This window comes from Phacochoerus africanus, chromosome 8 (assembly GCF_016906955.1).
Source record: "Phacochoerus africanus isolate WHEZ1 chromosome 8, ROS_Pafr_v1, whole genome shotgun sequence".
NCBI classification, from domain to species: Eukaryota; Metazoa; Chordata; class Mammalia; order Artiodactyla; family Suidae; genus Phacochoerus; species Phacochoerus africanus.
In genome coordinates this window covers 57,247,976-57,261,108 of record NC_062551.1, presented here as the reverse complement: position 1 = coordinate 57,261,108, position 13,133 = coordinate 57,247,976, and the positions used below count along the sequence as shown (strand labels likewise).

The following is a 13,133-nucleotide window of genomic DNA, read 5'->3' as shown; positions in this document are numbered from 1 at the left end:
CTAGAAAAGACAAAAAGACAAAAAAAATTTTTTTTTGTTGGTGTTTTCTAGTATTTTTCTCTTTAGGGCCACACCTTCCTGGGCTAGGGGTTGAACTGGAGCTGCAGCAGCAGGCCTATGCCACAGCCACAGCAATGTGGGATCTGAGCCACATCTGTGACCTGTGCCATGGCTTGCGGTAACGCTGGATCCTTAATCCACTGAGTGAGACCAGGGATTGAACCCACATCCTCATGGATATTAGTTGCATTCTTAACCCACTGAGCCACAGCAGGAACGCCAAGATGTAAAATTTTTAGAAGCACATTTTTAGTAAATGATTTCTTACCAAAGAAAAAGTCATTGGAGGTAATTCTAATTAATTTTAGGGTACAGTATTTGAAGCAACCTAAGCCAAAAACGCTTACAATGGAAAAAATTCTGTTAGCTATCAAAGAAAGTATATTTTTCCACTATGACAACAAAGCACCTATCAATTAATAATAAACATACTGCTGCCTCATAATCGAAGAGAAAAAATATACTACACATATACTCAGCATGCCTATTATGCAAGAATAATGCTTAAGAGTGGACAACGTATTGTAACAGTAAATAGGAAACTAGTTTATCTTATGCATAGTCTAAATGAGTGGAAGGATAGGACTGGGAAACGAAGCATAGAGGAAATGAAGAAATTGATAAAACAATTTTCTAAATACTTCCTATAAAACTATGTACCTAAGAAGAATAAAAAATTCTGAAACACCATTAAATTGAAATTAAATATTAATGAAGTTCCCTTGTGGTCAGAAGGTTAGGCCTCCTTCAATGTCACTGCAAGGGCTTGGGGTCACTGCTGCGGTGCCGGTTTGATCCCTGGCCTCGGAACATCCACCTGCCATGGGTGAGGGCAAAATAAACCAAATATTAAATGAAACAGTCTCCAGTCATGTTAACGGCCAATAAATGGAGAAATTCTCTACCTTCAATATCTAGTTCACTGGCTCGAAAATATATGTAATCAAGAGTGAGCAATCTGTAAATTTATTAGCTAGGTCAGACACAATGCTACGAAGGACAAATTGCAAAAAAAAAAAAAAATCATTCCAGAAATAATGCTAAGAGGGAGTTCCCATGGCGCAGCGGAAATGAATCTGACTAGGATTCATGAGGACGCAGGTTCAATCCCTGGCCTCACTCGTTGGGTTAAGGATCTGATGTTGCAGTGAGCTGTGGTTTAGTTGCAGACATAGCTTGGATCTGGCATTGCTGTGGCTGTGGCGTAGGCCAGTGGCTACAGCTCCAATTCGACCCCTAGCCTGGGAACCTCCATGTGCCATGGGTGTGACCCTAAAACAAAAAAGAAAGAGTTCCCGTTGTGGCTCAGTGGTTAACGAATCCGACTAGGTACCAGGAGGTTTCAGGTTTGATCCCTGGCCTTGCTCAGTGAGTTGAGGATCCAGCGTTGCCGTGAGCTGTGGTGTAGGTCGCAGACATGGCTCGGATCCCGAGTTGCTGTGGCTCTGGCGTAGGCTGGAGGCTACAGCTCCGATCTGACCCCTAGCCTGGGAACCTCTATATGCTGCGGGTAAGGCCCTAGAAAAGGCAAAAAGACAAAAAAAAAAACCAAAAAAAAAAAACCACTGTTTTAAAGCATCTAACAGTACAAATTTCTTTTAAAAGGCTTGAGTAAATTTATGATTTTTCAGGTAAGGGCAGTAGACTCACAGGTTTATGTGCATGACCCCAATTGATACAAAACATCATGAGGGAACCAGCATGTGAACCTGGATCTGCAGACCGAGACAATGTAACTTGACAATGACTGTCATTTGAGCCGAATAGAGGACATACTAGTACAGCAAATTCCAGGAGCTTAGGGAAAAAAAAAAAAAAAAAAAAAAACTTCAAGGGAAATGCAAGAAGAGAGGAGCTGTGTAACTAAAAATGTTATTCGGCCATCCCTCCTGGAAATGGTTTCTGGTTCATCACTGAAGGTATTAATCTACTTCATAAGCTCTCACATTAAGATGCTTCAACAAATAACTATAAAAAATAAAAAATTAATGAAGCAAAAAAAAAAAAAGTAAAATGACCATAGACTTATCTAAAAAAAGATGCTTCAACATGAGTTGCGGTTCGATCCCTGGCCTTGCTCAGTGGGTTAAGGATCTGGCATTGCCATGAGCTGTGGTGTAGGTCACAGACACAGCTCGTATCTCACATTGCTTTGGCTGTGGTATAGGCCGGCAGCTATAGCTCCAATTAGACCCTAGCCTGGGAACCTCCTTATGATGCAGGTGCGGCCCTAAAAAGCAAAAAAAAAAAAAGCTTCAAAATTAGGAGTTGAGGTAGAATGAGCAATGGCACACAGGTGACAAAAAAAGATATGTCATCAACAACAGTTTACTCAATAGCATCACAAATACGAAGATGTGAACTTGGACAGTGCTCTTCCTCCCTAGGAGAAATCCCTGTATCACTCACTGAGGCTGAAATGGGATGGTCATTAGCACATGAGAAAGGGGAAGGTCATTAGTACATGAGAAAGGAGGTGGTCATTAGCACATGAGAAAGGGGAGGGTCATTAGCACATGAGAAAGGGGGTGGTCATTAGCACATGAGAAAGGGAAGGGTCATTAGCACATGAGAAAGGGGACAGTCATTAGTACATGAGAAACACTATCATAGTGCCCTGGAGACAAGCCTTTGTCACATTCCTCAAAACCAGAAAGTCTCATCGGGAGGCTCCGGATGTACTTTCTATCTCCTCTCCTAGACATCATGACCACTCCACAAAGTGGCTTGGCATGGAGATTTTGAAGGTAGAAGGAAAATATTACAACAGTTGAGGGAACACAGTCTCCAACAAAACTGTAACCCAGTAAGCCCACTCCACAGACTCCACCAGCAGGTGTCCATTAACTAGGGTGGACCATCACAGCAAAGAAACCAGAAAAAATTTCAGACCCTAGGACTACGTACTTCAAAGGCAAGTTTTGGGGCAAAATCATGCAAACCCAGCAGAGTATGACATCAGAGTATACATTCTCCAACTAGGTAGAGCAGTACTAGAGGGAAAAAATACAGGATGTGAGATAGTACAGGACTTTGAGATGGAACCATGCGTTCTACCCACAGATGCCAAACTAGGAGCCTGAAAGATGCAGCTCTTCACTCCACGGGGACCTGGGGACTACGAAGAGACCTCTCTGTCCACTGACCTCAACCTTTTCCTAAATAACAGTTTCAGAAGAACAATCCACCTGGCTGTTACACGCATCTCTGAAGCATGTGGCAAAAGCAGAGGAGAAGAAACATCTCAGGGGTGCAAACACGCAGACAGGGCTTGAGGCAGTTGCATGCAAGCTCTAAGGGGCTGGACGGACTCAGAGAGCAGCCAGTGTTTGTCCATCTTCGGACGAGGTCTCCTGAGAACATGAGATGAGGATGGAACCCAGAGAAGTTCAGGGACTGGGGTCTGGAGGCCTCACCTCTTCTCTATGTGAACTGAGAATTGAGCCCCCCATGGAGGCATGCCTGAAAGAGAGATGAGGGGTAGAGGCCCTGATAAAAAAGCCAGCATGATAGATGCAAACTATTGCATTTGGAGTAGATAAGCAATGAGATCTGAATACCACAGGGAACTCTAATCCAGTCACTTGTGATGGAACATGATAGAGGATAACATGAGAAAAAGAATATGTACATAGACAGATAGATAGGTAGACAGTTGGGACACTTTGCTGTACAATAGAAACTGACAGAACACTATGAATCAACTATAATGGAAAAAATAAAAATCATAAAATTAAAAAAAAAGGAAGAAAGAAAGAAAAAAACACAGCACTAGAGAACCAGCAGTTGAGTGAGCCGTATCCACTGGGGTCCATGGGTGGGGCAGGCTCACTGCTGGACCTCCAGGCTCTTGGCATGGTCCCCATCCTGCAGGTGGGCATTTCTCTGCTCCGGGCCACAGCCAGGTATGGGGATGGAGATGGGGCTGGGACTGAGGGCAGGGGACCAGCAACTTTTTATTCTGAACATCCCGGGAGAGGGACCACTGTAGGGGCAAGTAAGAGCTCCCCCCTCCACGGGCCACTTCCAGACAGAAGAATTGGCTTCCAGCTTTCAACAAATGTCACCCTCAGTATGCATGAGTACACCGAGAATTTTCACCATCATTTGCAATTAACGTCACACCGTCACACCCTTTCTGCATGAGAAAGCTGAATCCCCCCCTCAATGAACAGACATCAATGACTGACACTAATAAAAATACGGTAATACGGTAAATACGGTAATATTTAGGAGTTCCTGTCGTGATGCAGCGGAAACGAATCTGACTAGGAACCATGAGGTTGTGGATTCGATCCCTGGCCTTGCTCAGTGGGTTAAGGATCCAGCGTTGCCATGAGCTGTGGTGCAGGTCGCAGACGCGGCTCGGATCCCACGTTGCTGTGGCTGTGGACTAGGCTGGCAGCTACAGCTCCGATTCGACCCCTAGCCTGGGAACTTCCATAGGCCGTGGGTGCGGCCCTAAAAAGGACAGAAAGACAAAAAAAAAAAAGGTAATATTTAAAAGAAAGAAAGAAAGAAATAACAGCCCCCCTCACGCTCCTCCAAGTCCAGTAACAACGAGTTCACAGGCGCCAGAGTGCTGTCAGTCATAATTCTTTGCATGTGTCTCTGTAGGAGCTGCAGGCCCACTGGAGGGTCCAAGCGTACCTTTCACATGTTCCAGGACAGAGTGATAAGTTGTGGAGAAGAAAAATGTCCTGAGAGTTCACGAAAATAAATAAACTCCTGCAGAACTCTCCGAGGAGGGGCGAGTTAACCAAACACTATTAATACTGCGGCTTGCCCTCGGCCCTTCTGAGATCTGAGATGTGTTCACACTCTGATACACCCACAAGGCATGCATGTCGCTCTCCACAGCCCAGGGCTCTTTCTCTTGCTACAAAGTGGGTAAAATATTCAGATGAGAAACAGACACCCTTCCGCAGAAGAAGAAAGAAACATGATTGGCGGTGGCTTTTCCAGGGACCCAGGTCTCTGTTCACCTGAGGGGAAAGGACATTATCAGTGGGTCTAGAAAGATAGTTTCAGAAGTCACACACTTCCGCCTCCTTCTGGATTCACAGGGCACAGGATCCTATGCAGAAATACAGCTCTTTCCCCAGAACTCCTAAATCAAAAGCACATGGAGAGAAAACAGGAGAGTGGGTACACTCAAAGTTTGCCATTGAGCTGGATAACCGCCTAAGCTCCGGAACAAGCCCTGATGTGCCATGAAGTGGGCAGAGCATCCGAGGAAAAGCTAGGTTTAAACTCCTGATGCCTCCTCCTGAAGTTTTTCACAGAGTCAACAGAGATTCCAGATCGCAAAATGGGCTCAAAAGAGCCACGTTAACAGAAATGCAAAGACACCCAGGGGCAGATGCCAGCCCTCGAGGGAAGCGATGCTCACCCAGGGAGAGCAGGTTCCTGTAGGTCTCCAGCATCACGTCCCTGTACAAGGCCCTCTGGGCAGGGTCCAGGCAGGCCCACTCCTCCGGGGAGAACTCGATGGCCACGTCCTCCAAGGTCAATGGTCCCTGAAAGGAAAACCCGTTTCACCGAGGGGCCCTGAGGACAGTTCTTATCGTCACACAAAATAAGAGGCGAGGGGTAAGGATCGACTCAGGTGAAATATACATTATCAAAGATCCAAGTAAAAGCATATGGAGCAAATAAATTACGGGTTCTCTTTTTTTTGGGGCTATGTCCATGGATGCACAAGTTCACGGGCCAGGGATCAAACCCTTGCCACGGCAGCGATAACGCCAGATCCTTAACCACGAAGCCAGGGAACTCCAAAAGGATGGGTGTTTAATTTTACTTTCTTAAGCTTTTTCATGAGATTGTAACATCCTCCATTCAATGTGGATTTTTCATTTTTGTGGACAATACGCGAAATATGTACAAATAAAACCCAACAATGGGTGGTCTAGGCACAAGTGTTACATGTTATATTCTATACACTGAGTGACAGCCAGTATCTAAATGAGCTACCGAGTGACTGGTGTCTTCAGAGATGACAAAGTCCACAGTGCTATTAACAAAAGTCCGGATCTTGGAGCTCCCGTTGTGGCGCAGCGGAAAGGAAACCCACCAGGAACCACGAGGTTACGGGTTCAATCCCTGGCCTTGCTCAGTGGGTTGAGGATCCAGCGTTGCCATGAGCTGCAGTGTAGGTCACAGATGTGGCTCGGATCCTGCATTGCCGTGGCTGTGGTGTAGGCTGGCAGCTGTGGCTCCGATTCGACCCGTAGCCTGGGAACCTCCATATGCCATGTGGGTGTGGCCCTAAAAAGCAAAAAAAAAAAAAAAAGTCAGAATCTTAAATTACGATGATGACAACAGGAGCAACAAGTAAGGGTGTTTGGACACTTCCTATAAGCTATATGTTACACTAAATGCTTTATACACATGAACTTGTTATCAACCTCATAGTTCAAAAAAAAAAAAAAAAGATCTGTTCCCATCTTACAGAAGAGAAAGCTGTCAGAGACTCTGAGAAAAACAACTTAGGTCAAGAAGCTAAAAAATGACACAACACAGACATGATCTAAGGTGGCTGGGCTCCAGAACTGAAGCTAAAGAAGCAAAAAGTTCAGTAACAGAAGGAGCATTAAACGTACACTGATAGGAGTTCCCGTCGTGGCCAAGTGGTTAACGAACCCAACTAGGAACCATGAGGTTGTGGGTTTGATCCCTAGCCTTGCTCAGTGGGTTAAGGATCCGGCGTTGCTGTGGCTGTGGTGTAGGCCAGCAGCTACACCTCCGATTAGACCCCGAGGCTGGGAACCTCCATATACCTCGGTGTGGCCCTAAAAAAGAAAAAAGACAACAACAGCAACAAGAAAAATACACTGATAGAGGGAGTTCCCATTGTGGCTCAGTGGGTTAAGAACCCAACTAGTATTCATGAGGATGTGGGTTCCACCCCTGGCCTCAATCAGTGGATTAAGGTTCTGGCATTGCTGTGAGCTGTGGTGTAGGTCGCACACGTGGCTCGGATCCTGCGTTGCTGTGGCTGTGGTGTAGGCCAGCCACAGGTGCTGCTCTAAAAAAGACCAAATTAAAAACAAACAAACAAAAACATTGATGGAGGATTCCCTGAAAAAACTTGAGAGAAATTGAAATTTAAAGTGAACAACACTGGGAGTTCCTGTTGTGGCTCAGTAATAACAAACCCAACTAGAATCCATGAGGACTAGGGTTTGATCCCTGGCCTCGATCAGTGGGTTTAGGATCCGGTGTTGCCATGAGCTGTGGTGTAGGTCGAAGATGTGGTTCGGATTCCAGATTGCTGTGGCTGTGGTGTAGGCCTGTAGCTACAGCTCTGATTCAACCCCTAGCCTGGGAACTTTCATATGCCGTGGGTGAGGCCCTAAAAAGCAAAAAATAAAAAATAAAAAAAAATAAAGTGAATGTGGAACAGCAAAAAAGGTCATAGATGTGAACACACACACACACACAAATGCACACAAAATGTTAGTAGTCTTCCTACTGTTTAAACCATTAACAGGATAGTGTAGAAAAAAATTGAAGGCCATGGATTATATCTATGATATAATTTCAACTGAAAGAAGATATAACACACAGTTATGAAATCAAAATGTAATCTTTTTTTCTTTTTCCTTTCCACAGTCACAGCCATGCAGGATCTGAGCTGCCTCTGTGACCCACATCAGAGCCTTCAGCAATGCTGGATCCTTAATCCACTGAGTGAGGCCAGGGATCAAACCCGAGTCCTCAAGGATACCTGTTGGGTTCTTCACCTGGGGTGAGCCACAATGGAAACTCCCCAAATCAGGATGTATCTTATCAAATGATGCACTTGAACATCCCTGAACTCCCGGACACACAAGGAAACATACAATTAACTAAAATGAGAGTTATCTCTGGACATTTTATTTTTGTCTTTTTTTAGGGCCGCACCACAGCCGATGGAGGTTCCCATGCTAGGGGTCTCGTGGGAGCTGTAGCTGCTGGCCTACACCACCGCCACAGCAATACACAGCATACAGTAGTTCCAGGGCCAGGGATCGAACCCGAGGCACAGCAGTGACAACACTGGATCCTTAACCCGCTGAGCCGCCAGGGAACTCCTTACCATTCTTAAATGACTATATTGCCCCAGATGTTCCACAGAGTCAGTGGAATCCCTATTGAAATTTCAATGGCAATTTTCGCAGTAACAGAAAAAAAAAAAAAAGTCACACTAAAATCCATAGGGCATCTCAAGGGACCCCCAAGGAGCTAAAACATTCTTGAAAAAGAAGATGGAAGCTGTGACCTTTACATGTCAAAACATCTTAGAAAGTCGTCACGACGATGTAACGCTGTCATAAACAGAGATACATAAACCAAAGGAGGAAGTTAGAAGAGCAGGCACAATCCTTTGAATATATGTAAGATGTACGGACCAGGGTTTCAAGATACACGAAGGGGAAAGGACAGCTTCAGGAACACGTGGCACTGAGAAGAGAGAGAGCCACTAGCAAAGGAATGAACCGGAATGTTACCTGCAACGAAGGTAGAAAACTGTGTGTCAAGTGGTACAACCCACAGAGTGAGAAAGACAACCTCTCAGGAAGGGAGGTGATGAAAGTGACCTAAAGTATTTCCAGGAGTGCCCGTTGGGGCTCAGCGGTAACCAAGGAGGACATGGGTTCGATCCCTGGCCTCCCTCAGTGAGTTAAGGATCTGGCGTTGCCCTGAGCTGTGGCATAGGTGGCAGGCAAGGCTCGGATCCCGCGTTGCCGTGGCAGTGGTGTGGGCCAGCAGCTGCAGCTGTTTCAGCCCCTAGCCTGGGAGCTTCCATATGCTGCAAATGCGGCCCTAAAAACCAAAACACATAAATAAAGTATTTCCAACTGTCAGAGACTTAGGTTGACTTTGTAACTTAAATTCAAGGATGGACTAAAACACCTTCTCTCACTGAACTTTCCATTCCATTCCCAATCATTAAGATTTTGAAGTCAGGACTCACTTACTGTGCTTCGACTGCCTGAGAAAATGTCAGAAGACATTTCCCCTAATGGGTCTCACGTCCAGATTTTACCAGGCTTTTGTGCACATTAATACTTGACTTCCACTGGCAGCTTCTAGAGTCTGGTTGACAGAGAGCAGACTGTGCATCCAGACGGGGCCCCAATAGCACTGACACCCCATCTCCAGTCCACGGGTGTGAAGCCCAGGACGATGCCCAGGGGGGCCTCTTCACAAGCTCCGGGTCACTGGGTCATAAGTGGAGGGGACAGGCCCTGAGGGGAGGCCCTGGGTGACTGGGAACGGACAGTGTGGGGCAGGACACTTCAGCGTCAGACAAGATGAGTGAGGCCAAAGGAGGGCATCTCAGGAAGGACAGACGGAGAATCCCTGAGGAATTAACTTTACCTGAGAAACAGCCATTCCTGACTCCTGGTCTTCCTTCCTCTTCCTCCTCCTCCCCTGCTGGGCTTCTTGCTCAGGCAACATGAGGCTTCGAAGTCAATCTTGAAAGGTGAGAAGGTTCCTAAAGTGTAGGATCCACACGCCTCCTTCCTGTGCCACAACCACACACAGAGGGGAGACCACACCATGTGGAAGAGACAGGCCTCTGCTGCCCACGGTCCCAGGAGGGACTCAGGACAGGAAACTCCCATAAAGACCCACAAAGGAGTTTTCCCAGACTTTTCTTAAGATCACAGTATTCTTCTGGTGAGGCCCTCACCCACACCGCAGCCGTGGGCACCTCCGCTGTACCCCACAACCCCCAGCAGGTCACAGACCAGCCCTGCTCCATCCCCGTACAGAGCAGAGCCCCCGCCCCCTCAGCCCAGATCCCAGCCCTCAGGATTGGGAGGACGCGGAGCCTTGCTGCTCAAGGATGGATCCGGATTGGAATCACCTGGGGGGGCCTTAACTATTGTTGAGGCCCCACATCCACTATTCAAAGGAGACTCTCTAGTCAAAGGGCACGGAACACGTATATGCAAAACACACCAACCATCGGACGTGAAACCTGGGTTGAGCACCACTCAGAGGGGGCGGGCCCAGGACACCTCTCATTCCTGTTTGCTTTTCCAGCTTTCTTAGCACATAATTGATGACAAACAATGGAGTTCATACGAAGCACCCGACGGGACTGCCTGTCAGACGTTCGGATGCGTAGAGATGTTGACAGTGACATAACCGACATTTCCGTCGACTCACAACTACCAGTGGGCGTCTGTGTGGTGAGAATCCTTAAGTTTCACTCGCTGAGCAATTTCCACGCATACAGTAACACAGCATTAATGGCAGTGGGCACACTTCACACTAGATCGACACGGGGTACCTCTTCAGGGCACAACTGAGTGTGGGTAACCTCTGGCCGACAGCTCCCTAATTGTCATGCCACTCAGTCCCATGTAACAAACTGCAGAGTCTACGGCGCTATGAGTTTGACATTTCGGATATCTGTCTACGCGTCTTTTTCAGTCCAATAATGTCAGAAGTAACAATAATGATACTGTCAGATGTTAGAATAATAATTTATGGCTGACATAAATTTCTCTATCAATTCATCTGTGATCAAACATTTCGGTTCTTTAGACATTTTGTTAACGAATGATGCAGTAATGCTTATTGGAGTCCAAATGCTTCCCTCACCGTCCTGATTTTGTTTCCTCTGGATATCTAGCCAGAGGTGGGTTTCTTTTCTTTATTTTTTTTTTATTTTTGGGACTGCACCTGCAGCACACGGAAGTTCCCGGGCTAGGGGTCGATTGGAGCTGCAGCGCAGGCCGACGCCACAGTCACGGCCACAGCGACACTGGATTCGAGAGGCATCTGCGGCCTTCGCTGCAGCTTGCAGCAGTGCCAGATCCTTAACCCACTGAGCAAGGCCAGGGATCAAACTTGAATCCTCACAGAGACAATGTTGGGTCCTTAACCCACTGAGCCACAACAGGAACTCCCAGAGGTAGGCTTCACAGATTGTGCAGCTGTTCTGTTTAATTTACAGAGGATGGAGGTCCTGTCGTGGCGCAGCGGAAGCAAATCCCACTAGGAACCATGAGGTTGCAGGTTCGATCCCTGGCCTCGCTCCGTGGGTTAAGGATCCAACGTTGTCTAGAGCTGAGGCGTGGGGCACAGACGTGGCTTGGATCTGGCATTGCTGTGGCTGTGGTGAGGCCAGCAGTGGTAGCTCTGATTAGACCCCTAGCCTGGGAATCTCTGTGTGTGGCCTTTAAGAAAAAAAAAAATGTACAGAGGAAACTCCTATTGTGTTCACTAAGAGCCAAACCATTTACATTCCCGCTAAAAAAGCAGAAGTGTTCCCTGTTCTCTCTCTCTTTTCTTTTTCTTTTCTTTTGGTCTTTTCAGAGCCAAACTCGCAGCATATGGAAGTTCCCAAGCTAGGGGTCAAATCAGAGCTACAGCTGCTGGCCTACACCACAGCCACAGCCACACCGGATCTGAGCCACGTCTGCGACCTACACCACAGCTTATGGCAACGCCAGATCCTTAACCCACTGAGCGAGGCCAGAGATTGAACCTGCAACCTCACAGATACTGGTCCGATTCGTTTCCACTGAGCCACAATTGGAACGCCTCTTTTTTAAAACATTAAAAAATTTTTTTTGGCCATAACTTCGGCAAATGGAAGTTCCCAGGCCAGGGATCAAACCCAAGTTGCAGCTGTGACCTACGCCAGAGCTGTAGCAACAGTGGATCCTTAACCCACTGCCCCGCAGCAGGAACGCCCTGTTCTCTATTTTGCGCCTCTGTGTGTGGTGTGTGTGTGTGTGTGTGTGTGTGAGAGAGAGAGAGAGAGAGAGAGAGAGAGAGAGAGAGAGAGAGAGAGAGAGAGAGAGAGAGAGAGAGAGGGAGAGAGAGAGAGTCAGGCAGGGAGAGCACAGTAGAGGAACCAGCTCTAGCTTGGCAGCAAGAAAGTAGCAGCTATAGCTTCTCAAGGGTGTGCTTCTGGGCTGTGGGTCACTGTGGCATTGTCAGCCCCCTGATCTTTTTCTTTTTTTTTTAAGGGCCACGCCTACAGCATATGGAAGTTCCCAGGCTAGGGGTCGAATTGGAACTACGGCTGCCAGCCTACACCACAGCCACAGCAACTCAGGGTCTGGGCCAAGTCTGTGCCCTACACCACAGCCCATGGCAACACCAGATCTTTAATCCACTGAGCGAGGCCAGGAATTGAACCCACATCTTCACGGATACTAGTCAGGTTCTTAACCCCCTGGGCCACCTGGGGAACTCTGGCCTTCTGATTCTTGGAACAATCTTTCCCCACATGAAAGAACTTACTGGCTCCTCGCAAGTTCTGTCCACATACCCAGACCTAGCAGAATCTCTCTAATGAAAACATTCTGAACTTTGAAGCTTAGAACTCATAATTTCCCTTCTATGCTTAAGCGACCTTGCAAATTCTCATAAATCCCACACAGGCTCCATGTGACTCATACCCACACTCTGTTAAAAAATAGCAGAAGATATTCCAAACTCTAATAAATCATGTCTGAGGGAAAAGTACATAGGAAGACACCCGGGGAACCATGAGATGGAACACACCGTGTCTGGATTCACAGGGAGTAGGGACCAAACACTGTCATCTCAAAAAAACACACATAAAAGAAAGAGGTTTCCAATGATGCGCTTGCAGGACCCACAGGGCCTCCCCAGAACCCAACTCCCTACCTCCCATGTCCTCTGCCTGCCTACTGTCTGTAGAAAAACTTTAGTCAATGAGAAATTAAAAAAAAAAAAAAAAAAAAACTTTAGTCAAAGAATAAATTTAGGAGTTCCCATCATGGTGCAGTGGTTAACGAATCTGACTAGGAACCATGAGGTTGCGGGTTCGATCCCTGGCCTTGCTCAGTGGATTAAGGATCCGGCGTTGCTGTGAACTGTGGTGTAGGCTGCAGATGTGGCTTGGATCCCGTGTTGCTGTGGCCCTGGTGTAGGCCTGTGGCTACAGCTCCGATTGGACCCCTAGCCTGGGAACCTTCACATGCCGCGGAAGCGGCCCAAGAAAATGGCAAAAAGTCAAAAAAAAAAGAAAGAAAGAATAAATGTAATGAATGAAGTGAGAAAACACAGCAAAGACAGGACAGCAGCCAAAG

General features: G+C 46.9%; 1 protein-coding gene across 4 annotated transcripts in view; it reads right to left on the bottom strand.

Moving 5' to 3' along the window:
- LOC125132679 (zinc finger protein 616-like) overlaps positions 1-13,133 on the bottom strand; it is a 43,609-nt gene that overhangs the window by 14,170 nt on the left and 16,306 nt on the right. For 3 of the 4 annotated variants that reach the window (XR_007136302.1, XR_007136303.1, XM_047790252.1), the window contains exons 1-2: positions 9,430-10,902; positions 5,453-5,579 (exon numbers count right to left, since the gene is read on the bottom strand). Coding sequence is in view for 2 of the 4 variants with exons in the window: in XM_047790252.1 (XP_047646208.1) it covers positions 5,453-5,579; positions 9,430-9,510 (208 nt within the window). In the remaining 2 variants the exon portion in view is untranslated. Of the gene's footprint in view, positions 1-5,452; positions 5,580-9,429; positions 10,903-13,133 lie in introns of those variants that run through there. The other variant, XM_047790253.1, reaches the window with a different exon arrangement.